Source organism: Etheostoma cragini, chromosome 22, assembly GCF_013103735.1.
Source record: "Etheostoma cragini isolate CJK2018 chromosome 22, CSU_Ecrag_1.0, whole genome shotgun sequence".
Lineage (NCBI taxonomy): Eukaryota > Metazoa > Chordata > Actinopteri > Perciformes > Percidae > Etheostoma > Etheostoma cragini.
Genome location: NC_048428.1, coordinates 9,344,974 through 9,358,272, shown reverse-complemented (window position 1 = coordinate 9,358,272; position 13,299 = coordinate 9,344,974). Strand labels below are relative to the sequence as shown.

The 13,299-nt window shown below is 40.1% G+C and overlaps 1 protein-coding gene across 6 annotated transcripts in view; it reads right to left on the bottom strand.

Moving 5' to 3' along the window:
- phldb2b (pleckstrin homology-like domain, family B, member 2b) overlaps positions 1-13,299 on the bottom strand; it is a 44,747-nt gene that overhangs the window by 5,491 nt on the left and 25,957 nt on the right. For 3 of the 6 annotated variants that reach the window (XM_034862131.1, XM_034862134.1, XM_034862135.1), the window contains 11 exons: positions 11,750-12,124; positions 9,930-10,091; positions 9,569-9,706; positions 8,259-8,387; positions 6,607-6,762; positions 6,364-6,474; positions 6,157-6,231; positions 5,250-5,396; positions 2,556-2,699; positions 2,231-2,330; positions 535-685 (listed from right to left, as the gene is read on the bottom strand). In XM_034862131.1, coding sequence (XP_034718022.1) covers positions 535-685; positions 2,231-2,330; positions 2,556-2,699; positions 5,250-5,396; positions 6,157-6,231; positions 6,364-6,474; positions 6,607-6,762; positions 8,259-8,387; positions 9,569-9,706; positions 9,930-10,091; positions 11,750-12,124 — 1,688 coding nt within the window. Of the gene's footprint in view, positions 1-534; positions 686-2,230; positions 2,331-2,555; positions 2,700-4,788; positions 5,094-5,249; positions 5,397-6,156; positions 6,232-6,363; positions 6,475-6,606; positions 6,763-8,258; positions 8,388-9,568; positions 9,707-9,929; positions 10,092-11,749; positions 12,125-13,299 lie in introns of those variants that run through there. The other 3 variants (XM_034862133.1, XM_034862132.1, XM_034862136.1) reach the window with 3 other exon arrangements.

Genomic DNA, 13,299 nt, shown 5'->3' with positions numbered 1-13,299 from the left:
ACACACACACACACACACACACACGTCCGTCTTCTGTAACTTGACCCTTAGAACACTAATCAAAAAAGAGTCCCCCTTAACTCACATAACACACATAGTTCTACACATCTTGTTCTCCAAGGAGGGACCATGAAAGGCGGGAAACCTTTGCCTTGCAGCTCCACACACTTTTTGAATTAACTCGCTTTCTACTCTCTCTGTTGTCCCCTCACCCCCTTTGTACAGTCAATGCTTCATATTATGAACACAAAGGGACGTTGTTGTGCTTTTGATTTTTCAATTCTCTGCTTGTCATATTTTAACTCTTCAACCACTCTGTAATTCACTTGGGTCTTGGTCCGTCAGATATTTCAAATCAGTTCATCAGCATTTATTACACACAGAAATATTCAAGCTCAACTTATTTTACACTTTAGTCAGAAATACACACCACTGATGTAATTAACTTTTTTGTTTGTTCTGTTCCTATTATAAATATCCACAGACATAAACGTGTGTCCATACACAAACAACGCGTCGAGCCATGAGACTTACCTGGAGACATTATCAGGTGAGCAAGCAGAGATGCTGGTTTCAATGGAGTCGGTACTATCCACACTCATTGTGTCAAAGGCCTGGTTGTCACGGTACCCGAAGGCATCGAGGTAGACGTTGGTCTGGGAAGCTGCTCGGGAGCCGGGCTGACCTGGAGAAACACAGAAAGAGAAATAAATAAACAACATTAGTGAATCATGTTAGTTCTTCTTTTTCTTATGCATGTGTGCACACTATGGTTGTACCTGTCTCTGTCACTTCATCTGGGACAACACTTGGCCCAGACTGCTTCAACTTTGGATCACAATTCCCGGCCACTATGAAGCGCTCTTAAACGTTAGTAAAAAGTAAAACAAAACCCTAGGGGTGTAACTATTCTTGTTAAAATGTGCCCAAATAGTAAGACTCACACAGGACATACAAACACACTGCAAAACGAGCACATGCAGGACAGCAGAGACCAAAATGTAGTTTAGGCAAACCAAAGATGTCTGGAAAGAAAGTGAGATGTCCTCAGAACTAGAAGGCGGAATGAATGCAAAACGATGATGCAGATACTGGAAAGAGGGACTAATTGTAATTCAGTCTCTGGGACACAGGAAGAAGCACAAAAAACCTGATACCATCTGCCCCATGGAGCAGACCCACCCATCTGATGAGCCAGATCAAGGGACCAAAGGGACTGAGGGACCAGAGATATGTACCAGTGTCCGGGAAATACAGCAGTACTATTTCACCACAGCAAGGCACACAACATTTCTTCTAAAAGTGCAGCAATTAAAGAAATTTCTTTAAAAGATCAAACTTGGTTAATGCATGTGGTTAGTCTGCACATAAATATTTACACTTTCATTCAAAATAGTAAGGCCATGTACATGTTAAACCTGACATGGAAAAAAAGCACAGGGTCCTTGATGTATTTCCTTCATCTTTCAGCAGCTACATCTGCGTTCAAAACCAAATGTCAGCACACAGCCAAACAAAGGGCAAAGGGAATAAACTCTGGGGTGAGTGAACGGCACACTTTCGTAATGATGGGAAATGGCTGGTTAATGTTTGTGATAGGAAGTTGACTTAGAAGAAATCTACTTCTAAGTGTATATTGTTTTTGTAACAACCCTCACATAATAATTTTTAAATTGTTCATACTCATGCCAGCACCTCTGCTTTACACTTACACTTACACACACACACACACACACACACAACTTGATGGAGCAGCTCTTCTCCCTTTACATTCCTGCCCTATCTCCGCTGACAGATAAACAAATGAGAAATGTTGTGATCCAACAAAACACAATGAGGTGCACACCCACAAACAATCCGTAATAAGGATAGATGTTACCATATTAGGTGTATTTTCTTGTGACAACCCAGTGACGAGTGTGTTTCTTAGCGCAAATGAAGAAGATATGAATAAGAAAGAAAACTGACAGATAAAGATACAGTAGTCATTTTAAGTAAAGTTACAAATATTCCCATGTATTTGTGTTCCTACATGTACTCTCTTGAGCAGTATATAATGTATAGTTTCTAAGTTTAACTTTATTATAAGGATTCCCATTAGCTAACACTTACCACTTTGTCTTCCTGGGGTCTAAAGCAACATGTCATGACCCATACAGGAAAATAAAATAAACATAACAAACTCTAACAAGTATAAACAAATAAAGTTATTGTGTTTGTGCATGTGTACCTTTATGCAGACGTCGAGATTCAGTTTCCTTGTTGGATAAGGAGAACATTCTTGGGAGAATGCTGCCACAACTTGTGCTCTGTACCAGGGGATGATGGGCCTATAAATGACCAAGAAGAGAACAAACCTTTTTACTTACATGTGTCAGTATTAGAAACAATCGGCTTGCATCTTTGAAATGACACAATATGTATAATACACAATACAACTGAATGTCAAACTTGAGAAAATAAGCTACAGACAGACCAAGAAAAAGTAGAACATAAATGCATTTTTACTGACTTGTGTCATTTATGCATCCATTAGCATCTACATGAAAGCGTACCTTGGCCGGGAAGATGCGCCCCAGTGTTGCACACGTGAACTGGGGGGTCATGATGGGTGTGGTTTTCTTCCTGGGTAATGTGTCACTTAGATGAAAGCCACCTTCTCTCTCAGACCTTTTCCTCTCTTCCAGCAAACGGAAATGCTGATCAAACACAACAGAGGGAAGGGATATACACCATTAATTGATTATCAATTATTCATCATTGGCATTTTATTTTAATCTTATCAATGATCAAAATGATCCAATGTCATTTTGGGTCACATTGCATTGTTTGCATTTTTTGAAATATTTTAAATACATAATATTGTATATATATATATATATATATATATACATACATACATACTGTATATACTGTATGCACACATATAAATACATACATACATACACACACTTACACACAAACTAGAATAAAAGTAAAATAAAATGTGTTCAATACAAACGACTACATTAAGTACTTGGAGTAAGAGATGTACCGATATGATGTAAATATGAGACAATAAGTGATTTTTTTCCACGGGCATGCAGATATTCATCTCAACAGACCATCCGTCAATAAGAAGAGGGGAGCCAGATTTCCATGAAACTGCAATTCACTTCTTAGCCACACATAGAGCAATTTCAATGAATTTGAGTTGTGCTTTATTTAGAGAACGGTGAATACTTGTAATGTTTCCCAATAAACAGAGTTCAGGGTCCACAGGAACATTAACTCCTGTGATCCTGGTTAAAGTGGAGTTGGAGTGTAGTGGAATAGTTAATCAATCTATACCAGGCATTGATAATAGTTGACAAACTGTTCTGACACAATTCTGTCCAAAACGGTTCCTAGATTATAACATTGAGCTCTGACTCCCATTTCATTCTAGACTTATGCACCCCTGGTTTGGGCCGATACATTTTGAAAATAAATGTATGTTTGCCCATTATAAAGAAATATGTCAACAATATTCATGATGGGTAGAGTCAATTCAGGACCCAAAGTAGCTCTCAGAAAGGATCTTAGTTGGAGATAACAGTAAAAGGTTTGATTGGACAAGTTATATTTCCTCTTTAAGTGCTCAAATGACATGAAAAGTCCTTTGACGAGGCAACTCTTCAAGTCTTGGATACCCCTATGGTACCACATGTCCATAATCTTACAATCCAGAGTCATGGGTATTACTTCATTTTGCTTTAAAGGTGTTTTAGGGGAAAGTCCCACCATCAGTCTAAAACCTTTGTGAACCTCATACCAAATTTTTAGCAGATGCCTTAATATAGGTTTATCTGTCCTGTTGTGAACAGTACCAGAATTATGCTTAGAAATGAAGTCACTGTGGACCTTTTCTCTCAGGGGGTGCAGTCCGATTTGTGTCCAAGAGGGGGCGTCACTGCCCTCAATAAGGGATGAAATGAACCTCATTTGAGCCACCATGTAGTAAACTTGGTAATCGGTGGCCAGGTTGGCTCAGTTGGTAGAGCAGGCACACATATACTTAGAGGTTTATGCAATGATGCAAAGGTCCAGGGTTAGAGTCTGACCTGGGACAATTTTCTGCATGTCTCCCCCCCTCTCCTTGCCTAGCAGTCCCGTCCATTTAAAGGCGGAAAAGCTCCCAAAAAAAGGATATTACATGGAAAAAATGGGGTACTTTCCAATTTCATAAAAACTGTCTGACATATCTATTGAGAGCTTTGAAGAAGGCTTGCGGTAGTGGAATGGGCAGGGACTGAAATAAATATTGCAATCTCGGTTTTACATTCATTTTATTACAATTAACTCTTCCAATCAAGGTGAGAGTCAAGCCCGTCTACTTATGCAAAGCATCCTCAATCTTACTGAGCAGTGGGAGGTAATTGATTTTGTACGTTTTTGAGGTTGTTGTCTACAATTAAGTTATTTCCACTGTCCACTTTGAGGAAAATGTGTGGGATTTAAAATCTTGTACTTTAACTTTTTTTCTTACATGTGTCAAAAAAGACAAAAAAGGTGGGAAAACATTGCATACTGCAATTCCTTAATCCATGTTGATTCATTTCATGAATAAAAACTAATTTATTAATGATCACTAATTTATTCATGATACTAATTTATTCATGAATACTGGTGTATTCATATATTTAATACATAAAAAGTGTTCATTTATGCATAGAAGTATGAGATGGGATGGGAGAGGATAAACATTAGTAATAGTAACGGAATTTACATGAACACTTATTTATTGCTTATTATAATTACCGACAAACAATCAAAGCAATAGTGTAAAAATACACATCTGGTTTTGACATTCAGTTTTCACACAAAAACAAAACTCAAACACAAACTTGCTGATACACACACGCAACCAGACACACACGCATTACCTGCCTGTGTCGGTGGTGGTGTTTTTTGACAGGGAGGGGAGGTGGGGGAGAGTCAGGGAGGGGAGAGGGATCTCGATATGACACCATGTTCTCTGGCCAATGGACAGAGGGTGTTTTGGGGAGGGGTCGGGGATGCAGATGGGAGAAGGAAGAGGAGGGACAGTCGGCAGGTGAGGAAGAATGACAGAGCTTTGAAAAGAAGAAAGCAACATTGTCAGAAAACTGAAATAGTACAAAAGAAGTAAGGAAATGAGGGGAAAATAGCAACACTCATGCACACGCACACACACTCGGCATCCTCTATGGCTGTGTACATGCGCAATCCCTTAACACCACTACACACACCTCGTCCTCTGGTGGGTTGGGGGTGTCGTCGCCCGGTGAGGGATTTGCCTCAGACTCAGGAGGGTTATTGGCCAGAGTGGGGGCGGGCTTAGGGTCTCCCCCAAGCTGTGAGTAAAGCTCATTGATTTCACTGACTGTGACATAGCCCTGGAGAGTGTCATGTGGACAAAGGGGGGGAGAGAGAAGGCGTGAGGCATAGCATATAGTGAGTCAGCCATATTAATGACAAATTGAGATTTAGTTGTTAGAATGTTGCAGAACTTGGTGGTGATTGTTCTAGTTTCAAAGAAAAAATAAGTATTAATAGGTAAGTTACTTTGACACTGAACTGTTAGCATTCATTGAGTGGAGTACACAAGACAATAGACATTGTGACAAGGTTACCTCAGTCTTAATTTATACGAGTAAAAGCTGTGCACAGAATTAATGAAATAAGTTTTAAATTGTTGCAAACGTCTTCCCTTTCTGCATTGCATGGACGGTCAGTTACAACAAGAAACCAAAAGGGTAAAAAAAAAAGAAGCGACCAGGAGGAAGAAACGAAAGACAGGAAGGAAGGACAAGATAGGTTTAAGCAGATTCTGGACAAAGAGGAAAACAGAAAGGAATGTATTAGTAAAGCAAGACATAAGTACCTCTCCATTCTTGAGAGACATGGAGGAAAGGAAGGATGAGAGGGTGCACGAGCTGACTGGAGGAGAAGAAATTGTGGCAGCGGTGGTGTCACACCAATGACGGCTAAAAGACTGACACACATCAGCCAGACAGGCTGTATCCTAGCAGAGGAGGAAACCCAGAAGATTTAAAACGATGAGTGTCCTGTCCACTCTAAGAGTCTAAAGGAGTTCAAAGATGACAAGGAAGACAGTCTTAATTTTCTTGTGGTACAGCCGTCAATCAACCCTACCTCTCTTAGAGTGAAACTCCGGCCACCAGTGAGGTCAGCATATTTCCTTTCCAGCATGGTGAGGTTTTCTCTCTCCTAATAGACAGGAAAAGGATACAAAGGAAATGAAAAACAATGTTAAAAACTAAATGAAACACTTCTTTTCATTGATACACAGAAGCAAGGATAGCCACATGCATAGGCATGCAAACTTGGATTTCCTCGTACCCTTTGCAGCATTGCTTCGAGGGTGCTCCTCTCCTTCAAGAAGCTCTCCTTCTCTCGCTGAGCCTGCTGGGTAATCTGTGCTGCCTGCTTCTTTAAAGTTAACAGTCGCTCCTGATGGAAAAGCCAAACAAGCTTGTTTAAACGTGGATTTTCAATCAAAATAAAACATTGTGATGTTGTACTGTATACATTTTTTCCCCACAGGCACGATTGATTCTAAACAAGCAAACAGACGGCTCCTACTTTGCGAGTGACAGTGCTCCGCTGGTAGTCTGCGATCTCCCGGAGAAGCTGTTGCGTATGGGCCTCCTTCTCCTCATCCTGCCTGCTCTCTCTCTCCAGTTGCTGGAACTCCAGGTCCTCGAAACGCTTTGACTCTGCATCTAGCACCTCACAGTCCTGACACAAAAGACATAATGCACAGGTAAACAGGAGAGACAAAGAAATGCATGTTAACAGGACAAACTTCAAAACCTCAGAAGACAATACTGTTATAGCACATTCACCTTATGAAACCAAAAACATATCAGTACACAACACCAAAGGACTTCCATTATGAAAAGATTTGCAGTGTAGCACTGAAGCGGTAATATATTCACACATTGTGAACACTTGACTGATTAATGTTTTCTTGATCAATTTATATTACAATTAACAATTAGTATAAATTATCCATCTGATCAAATGTACATGAACAACCTCACGCATAAAAAAAAACTAAAACCTTTGATCTAATCTGAAAATTGCCTATTTAAAATATTTAAGTGATGATAATTTTTACTAGTATTGGTGACATCCATAGACTGTATGAAACAGGTGACATCACATTTATCATATTCATTATAAAAACTCTAAGATTAAACTTCTTTGAGACAAACCAAAGTAAGCAAACAATTATGTATCAGAAAGAACGTTCTCATTCCACAATACACTGACACAGACAAACCAGACACAGATCCCTGATGTTTGTCAACACTTATCTGTCATGCAGAGTATTACACCAAAGCATAACAAGTGTCTGAATAAACATGCAACATGTTACATACTGCAACCGTTCCCCCAAAATGCTAATCATTTAAAAGTGGTGTCTCTTCGAGAAATCCTGTAAACAACACGTGGGAGGAAAACGGAGCACCCGGAGAAAACCCATGCAGGTTAGGTTGAGAGGTGACTCTAAAATTAGCGGTATGTCTGAATGTGAGAGGGAATGTGAGTTTCTGTCTGTATGTGTCAGCCCTGTGATTGACGGGCAATCTCTCCATAGTGTACACCGCCTCTCACCCAATGTCAGCTGGGATTGGCTCCAGAGGCCCGCGGCTCTCTAAAGCAGAAACAGGTATAGCTAGTGGATGGATATTGCTGTGTCTCAAACACAAAAGGGTGACGCCTTTGACCATACGCCCAAAAGTCAGTGTTTTCTATAATAGCCAAACATATCTTAAGCCAAACTCTTGCGATTCTTCATACTTCATACGTCTCAACCCTTCTGGTGAATTAAAGAGATGTGTAGAAATAGAAACCTAAAGAGTTAGACATTGAAAAGAGAGAACATTAACCAGGTAAAGATCATATGTGGCTATGGGGTGATGAGCAAGTTAGTTCAGGAAAGGAAATGTGTGCAAATTCACATGCAAGTTCAAGTATGCAAGCATCACATGTCTCTTTCTAGAGTCATATATAAACTGTATGTTCAGAGTGTCAATACGCATTATGTGCATATACATCTCTGTTCTAGGTCTATCAGTGTACGCATGCTCAGTTGTTGCATTTTCCACATATATTGAGGTCTATGCTTGACTACATGTTGTGATTTCTCTGCATGAATCATTTCTACATATGTTCTTTTGCATGCAATTGTGAGATATGAGGAAGTGTGTGTGTGTGTGTGTACTGACCCTGGCCAGCTGCTCCTGCAGGGGCTCCTTGGTGGCCTCAGGGCAGCTGTCCAGCTGGGAGCGCTGCTCACACACAATCTGAGCCAACCTCTCTACTCTGCCCTTTTCTGCCTGTAGCAGCTCGCACCTCTGGCATACACACATGTACATAACACACAGAAGCACATCCATACGCACACACAAACACACATACACGCATGTACACATTTGTTTTTGTGTACATACAAACAAGGAAACAAGAGACACACATGCACACACACACACACACACACAACATAGAGAGGATGGCAGCGTTAGTGGGACTGCTACAGTTAGTCACTACGGCGACCAGGTGAGCAAGATTAGCCTAGAGGGAGGCAGGGGAGGGAAGGCTGAAGGAAAAAATCTACAAAAGGGATGGAGAACTGGTAAGGTATTACGTAGAAATGAAGGTAGTATGAATAGTGTCATGAGTTCTTTCTCCTGTTTGTTTGAATGGAAATGACTGAGGGAATGGATGAGATGGAATGGCTGAGTAGATCAATGGTCTCTATAAATAACAACATACACACGCAACCAAAATCTGTACAAGCACTCAACTTCACCTGCTCTTAAACACTCAGCACTTATCTATCTGATCCTTTTTCCCTCCGACTACTCTAACTCAGTACCACGATGGGGTTTTATCACACACAGGCTGTGAGGTCCATGGAAATTTCACTATCAGGCTAGAACGCAAACCAAAGCAAGTGCACACAAACATACACGTACCCACAACCAATTCAGTCTGTTTATCCTATTACACTACCCACCCTGTCAATAATACCATATATTGGTATAAATGCACACACACACACACACACAAACACACACACACCGTGCGTGTGTAAGGTAGGATCACTTGGTGACCGCTATACCCAGGGCAGTATTAGCAGATATATATTTGGACCAGAGAAAGCATGAGAGGATTAACACCAACCAGATAGTCACATGACCCCTAAATGTATGAGAGCCTTAGAGCAGCATATGCATTTTCAACACCACATGTACACATGCACTTTAGGAAGGTAAATGCATGTTGGTTGGTTAAAACCCATGTTTAGTGTAAAAAGCCTAATAGTTTCATTAACTACAGAATGTGCCCCCCCTCTGCTTGATACTAATATCACTTACCAGCCCTTAAGCAAAGAAATACAGACAATTTGCAGAAGATGCATCTTAAGTCTTGGATAAATTCCCTCTGCTCTTGGTCTCTGTGTCAGCCATTATGAATTTATGAGAAGCATCCATCAAACTAATTGTTTTACAATGAAGCATAGCTTGTTAAATACCTTTTCTTTTTCCTGCTGGGACTTGGTCTCAAGGTCAGCCATCTTGTTGTGAAATGCTTCCAGAGCATCTTTTTCCTGCTGGAGAGCAGCTACTTCGGACTCCTGCTCAGCCTCCACCAGAGCTCGCTCTAGCTCCACCTTGGATAAATACACACCAGTAAGTAAGCCATTTGTAGTTAACACTACATGATAATGTGTGAACAAAAGGCTTTACTGACTTGAAAAGAAGTAGAATTCTTCTTTAAAAAAAAAAAAAATAGGACTTCTAGACTCAAAACTATGAATTGCTAATCTGGACATTATTGCTTCTGGGTTTGTCTGCCCAAGATGCCATTGTCCCTCATCCCTCACTTCTCTTTACCTCTTGGCCAGATTCCTCCATTTGGTTGTCCAGCTCTTTGATCTTTTGCTCTAGCTCTTCCATGTTGTTCATCACCTGGATCCTCTCCTCTTCAACACGCCTCACGTCCTGCTCTGAAGGCCTCGCTTCCTGTCCGTGGCGACGGGCTGCATCATCTAGAGCCTGGTCACAACATCGTCAACAGATTCACAGATTTAACCGTTGTTGAGATGACGTTCAAACTTTATCAAGGCCAATATTTGGGTTAGATAGATAGATATTTATCAATCCCAAGAAATATGGGAAATTACGGTGTTACAGCAGCACACGTACATCAGTCAACACAACAAAGAATATAAATATAAATGAATGATACAAGGAAAAATATACATACATACAATATACATGAAATAATAATAATAGGAATAAAATAAAAGAACAAATGTTTGAATATATACAGGATGGTAAAACAAAAATGTGCAACTGCTTAAATAATATGCTAAAATGTATGCTAAATGTAAATAAACATTTATCCAGGTTGCACTTAGTGCAGTAGTGTGGAGTGTAAAATTCTTATCTAGCACCCAGTGATGACATCTTAAAAAGTGTTATTGCCTGTGGTAGGAGGGATTTTCTGTAGCGATCCGTGCGGCATCGAAGCTGTCGGAGTCTCTTTGAGAAGTTTAATGTTAATTAGTCTTGATAATATTTTCTGACACCACCAATTATGTGGGGACATAAAGTGAAAATACGTGTACCCACAGTATTTGTAATTTCATCAGTTTTATCAACAGTTAGTCACTGCGGCAACTGCAGGACAAACAAAGGGTATTTTATTGCTAAACATTATTTACATGTTTATGGCGCAGTAGACTTGACACATACCTTTGGTGTGGGACACCTGGGTTCAATTCCCACTGCAATACATCAACCAACGTGTCCCTTAGCAAGAGACTTAATTTCTAGTTGCTCCAAAGGTGTGCGGCCTCTGACATATACATAGCAGTTGTAAATTGCTTTGGAAAAAAGCGTCAACTAAATGACATGTAATGTAACATTCACAGTACTAAACTAAAGTACACTGTTATGCTGTGGTGAAGCAGTACTTCCTTGTGGCAATGACAATTTCTGTTCTTTTGCAGCAAACAAATGTGGCCAGACCCAGGCACACATACACACACACACACACCAGCTGTCAATTCTAAATTGTAACACTTATCCAGCTCTAATCTAATAAATGGGCTGTAAATATCTCCTATCTCTGTGCATGAAGGATGTGTATGTCGATACTTTCCAAGAATTAAGAGGAGTGATCCTTGTCACTCTCATGTTTTCCAGAAAGAACAGGGAGCATAAACACTTCCCCTATCAATCCAGATTAATCTTTTAAAAAGCTGACTAAAGTCAAAGGTGCTGCTTTAGCTGTCTTGTCATTTGACCCAATCAAAAGAGACTTTTGTCAAAGAATAATCTTGTCGTCAATGTTCAGAGACTCCAGTGTGCAACTGTAGATCCACATGCATTACTGCTTAACTGCAGAATGACTATGTATTCACCAACTTGTCTGAAAGGCTTATTGTTGAAGGTGGTTGATGAATGCGCTGCTCTACAAGTCTTTTTACATTCTCAATACATTACCAGGACTCTGTGTACATGTGTGTTTTATACTGTACATCTCTTTGCATCTGAAAAGGGTCAAGTGACCGTGAATCTGAACATAACAAACCTATCTGTGACTGAGTAAAGTCAGGTATCAGTCCCTTGTTCAAATCTAGCAAAACAGCTATACATGTGATATTAGTAGCAGTGTTTCGAAATGTGTACAAATAAATATCTTGTACCTCATTGGTCCTCCTTGTGCGTGGAGAAGGTGAGGGGGCAAAGCTTCGCAAACTGACGGCGGGTGATTCTGCCCTGTTGTCTCGGTAACCGCAGCTCCGCCTCGGTTGTGCCTGCAGATCATCATCGTAGCAACCATTCTCCGATCCAGGGGAGAGCATGTGTCCATTTCCTGTCGTTCCATTAACAGCTGAAGAGTCGGAAAAAACTGAAGGTGTGTCGTCATCGTCGTTCAGTTGAAGCTTCTGAAGCTCCTGGTTGATCTTATGCAGATCCACCACAGCTGAAGTGGGACCTGTAGCTGTGCCATCTCCATCTTTCTCAGACCGGCCCAGCTCCGAACACAGAGACAAGATGGTCTCTAGCCGCTGTCGCTCCTGAAATGAGCACACACACAGAGACAAACACATATGTGAATGCGTTACAGTATGTGCAAATGTAGCTGCGTCAACTCATTTTAAATGTTCTCTATGACGTTGTCTAGGATATGCTATTTGAAAAGGTTTTAGTTATAAGGGATTGTGCCTGAATTTAAGTTGTACAGGTTTTTTTTGTTAGTGGGCTGTGAGAATGTTACTTCAAAGAGGTACTCCTTTGTGGTACATAACTTGAGAAGCTAAAATAAAAGTCTACTATTTAAAGCGACACCAAAGCACTTTTCCTCTTCGGTCCCCTTACAAGCGAATGCAGCAGTGCTGTTCACCCTGTTACGTGTTAATGAACCACTGAAACGATTTTGGAAACGTTATTTTAAGGTACAAAAGAATATTTTGTGTTGCTTTAAGTTTAAAGTCAGTCCACTGTCTATAGAGTGTTGAGAGTACTGCACAAATACAGCATAACCCTATGTTATTGATTAACAGACTTTTTTTTTAAAGCCCAAGTGGTGCTGGATGTGCACACTGAATAAATTACAATGTTCCAAGGTGAGATAAATCAGTCAGTTCATAACGTACCTACGATAAATTGAAGTTATGTATATTTTAGAGTCGGATGTTAACTAATCACAACCAGTAAACAAACAACCCATTTTGCACTTCTTTTAAACTGATTTCCATTTGATTTCTTCATTTGTAAATGCATGAGTATTCAAATTGGTTAAAATAAATGCAAACGTTCTGTTATGTTCCATATTAGTGAGAAAGAGTCCCGAAAGCTCAGCGGATATTATTATTTCTTTCCATCATAAAATCAAGTTTTCAATGCTCAAATTACCTGAGGAAGCATCGCAGAAGTAAATTCCTCTAGTTAAAATGTCCTTGTTTAATCCCAAATATACCATCCTGTTTTGTTTATAATTTACTCTAGTTTAGTATATCATTTGTATAGTCTAGAAAGGATGTTTCCTCTCCCTGGAGCAAGAGTTTCCCTTTCCACAGTTCTGCCTGCCTGAACACAGATAAATAGAGAGCTATGGAGGCTGCAGAGAGTCAAAATAGCCCCTCCTAAGCTCAGGAGCAGCTTTTCTGGAGGGAGACATATGTGTAAGTGATATTAGAGATGGAAAGATGGAGGCAAGAAAAAAAAGAACATGGGACAGAGGTGTGTGAAT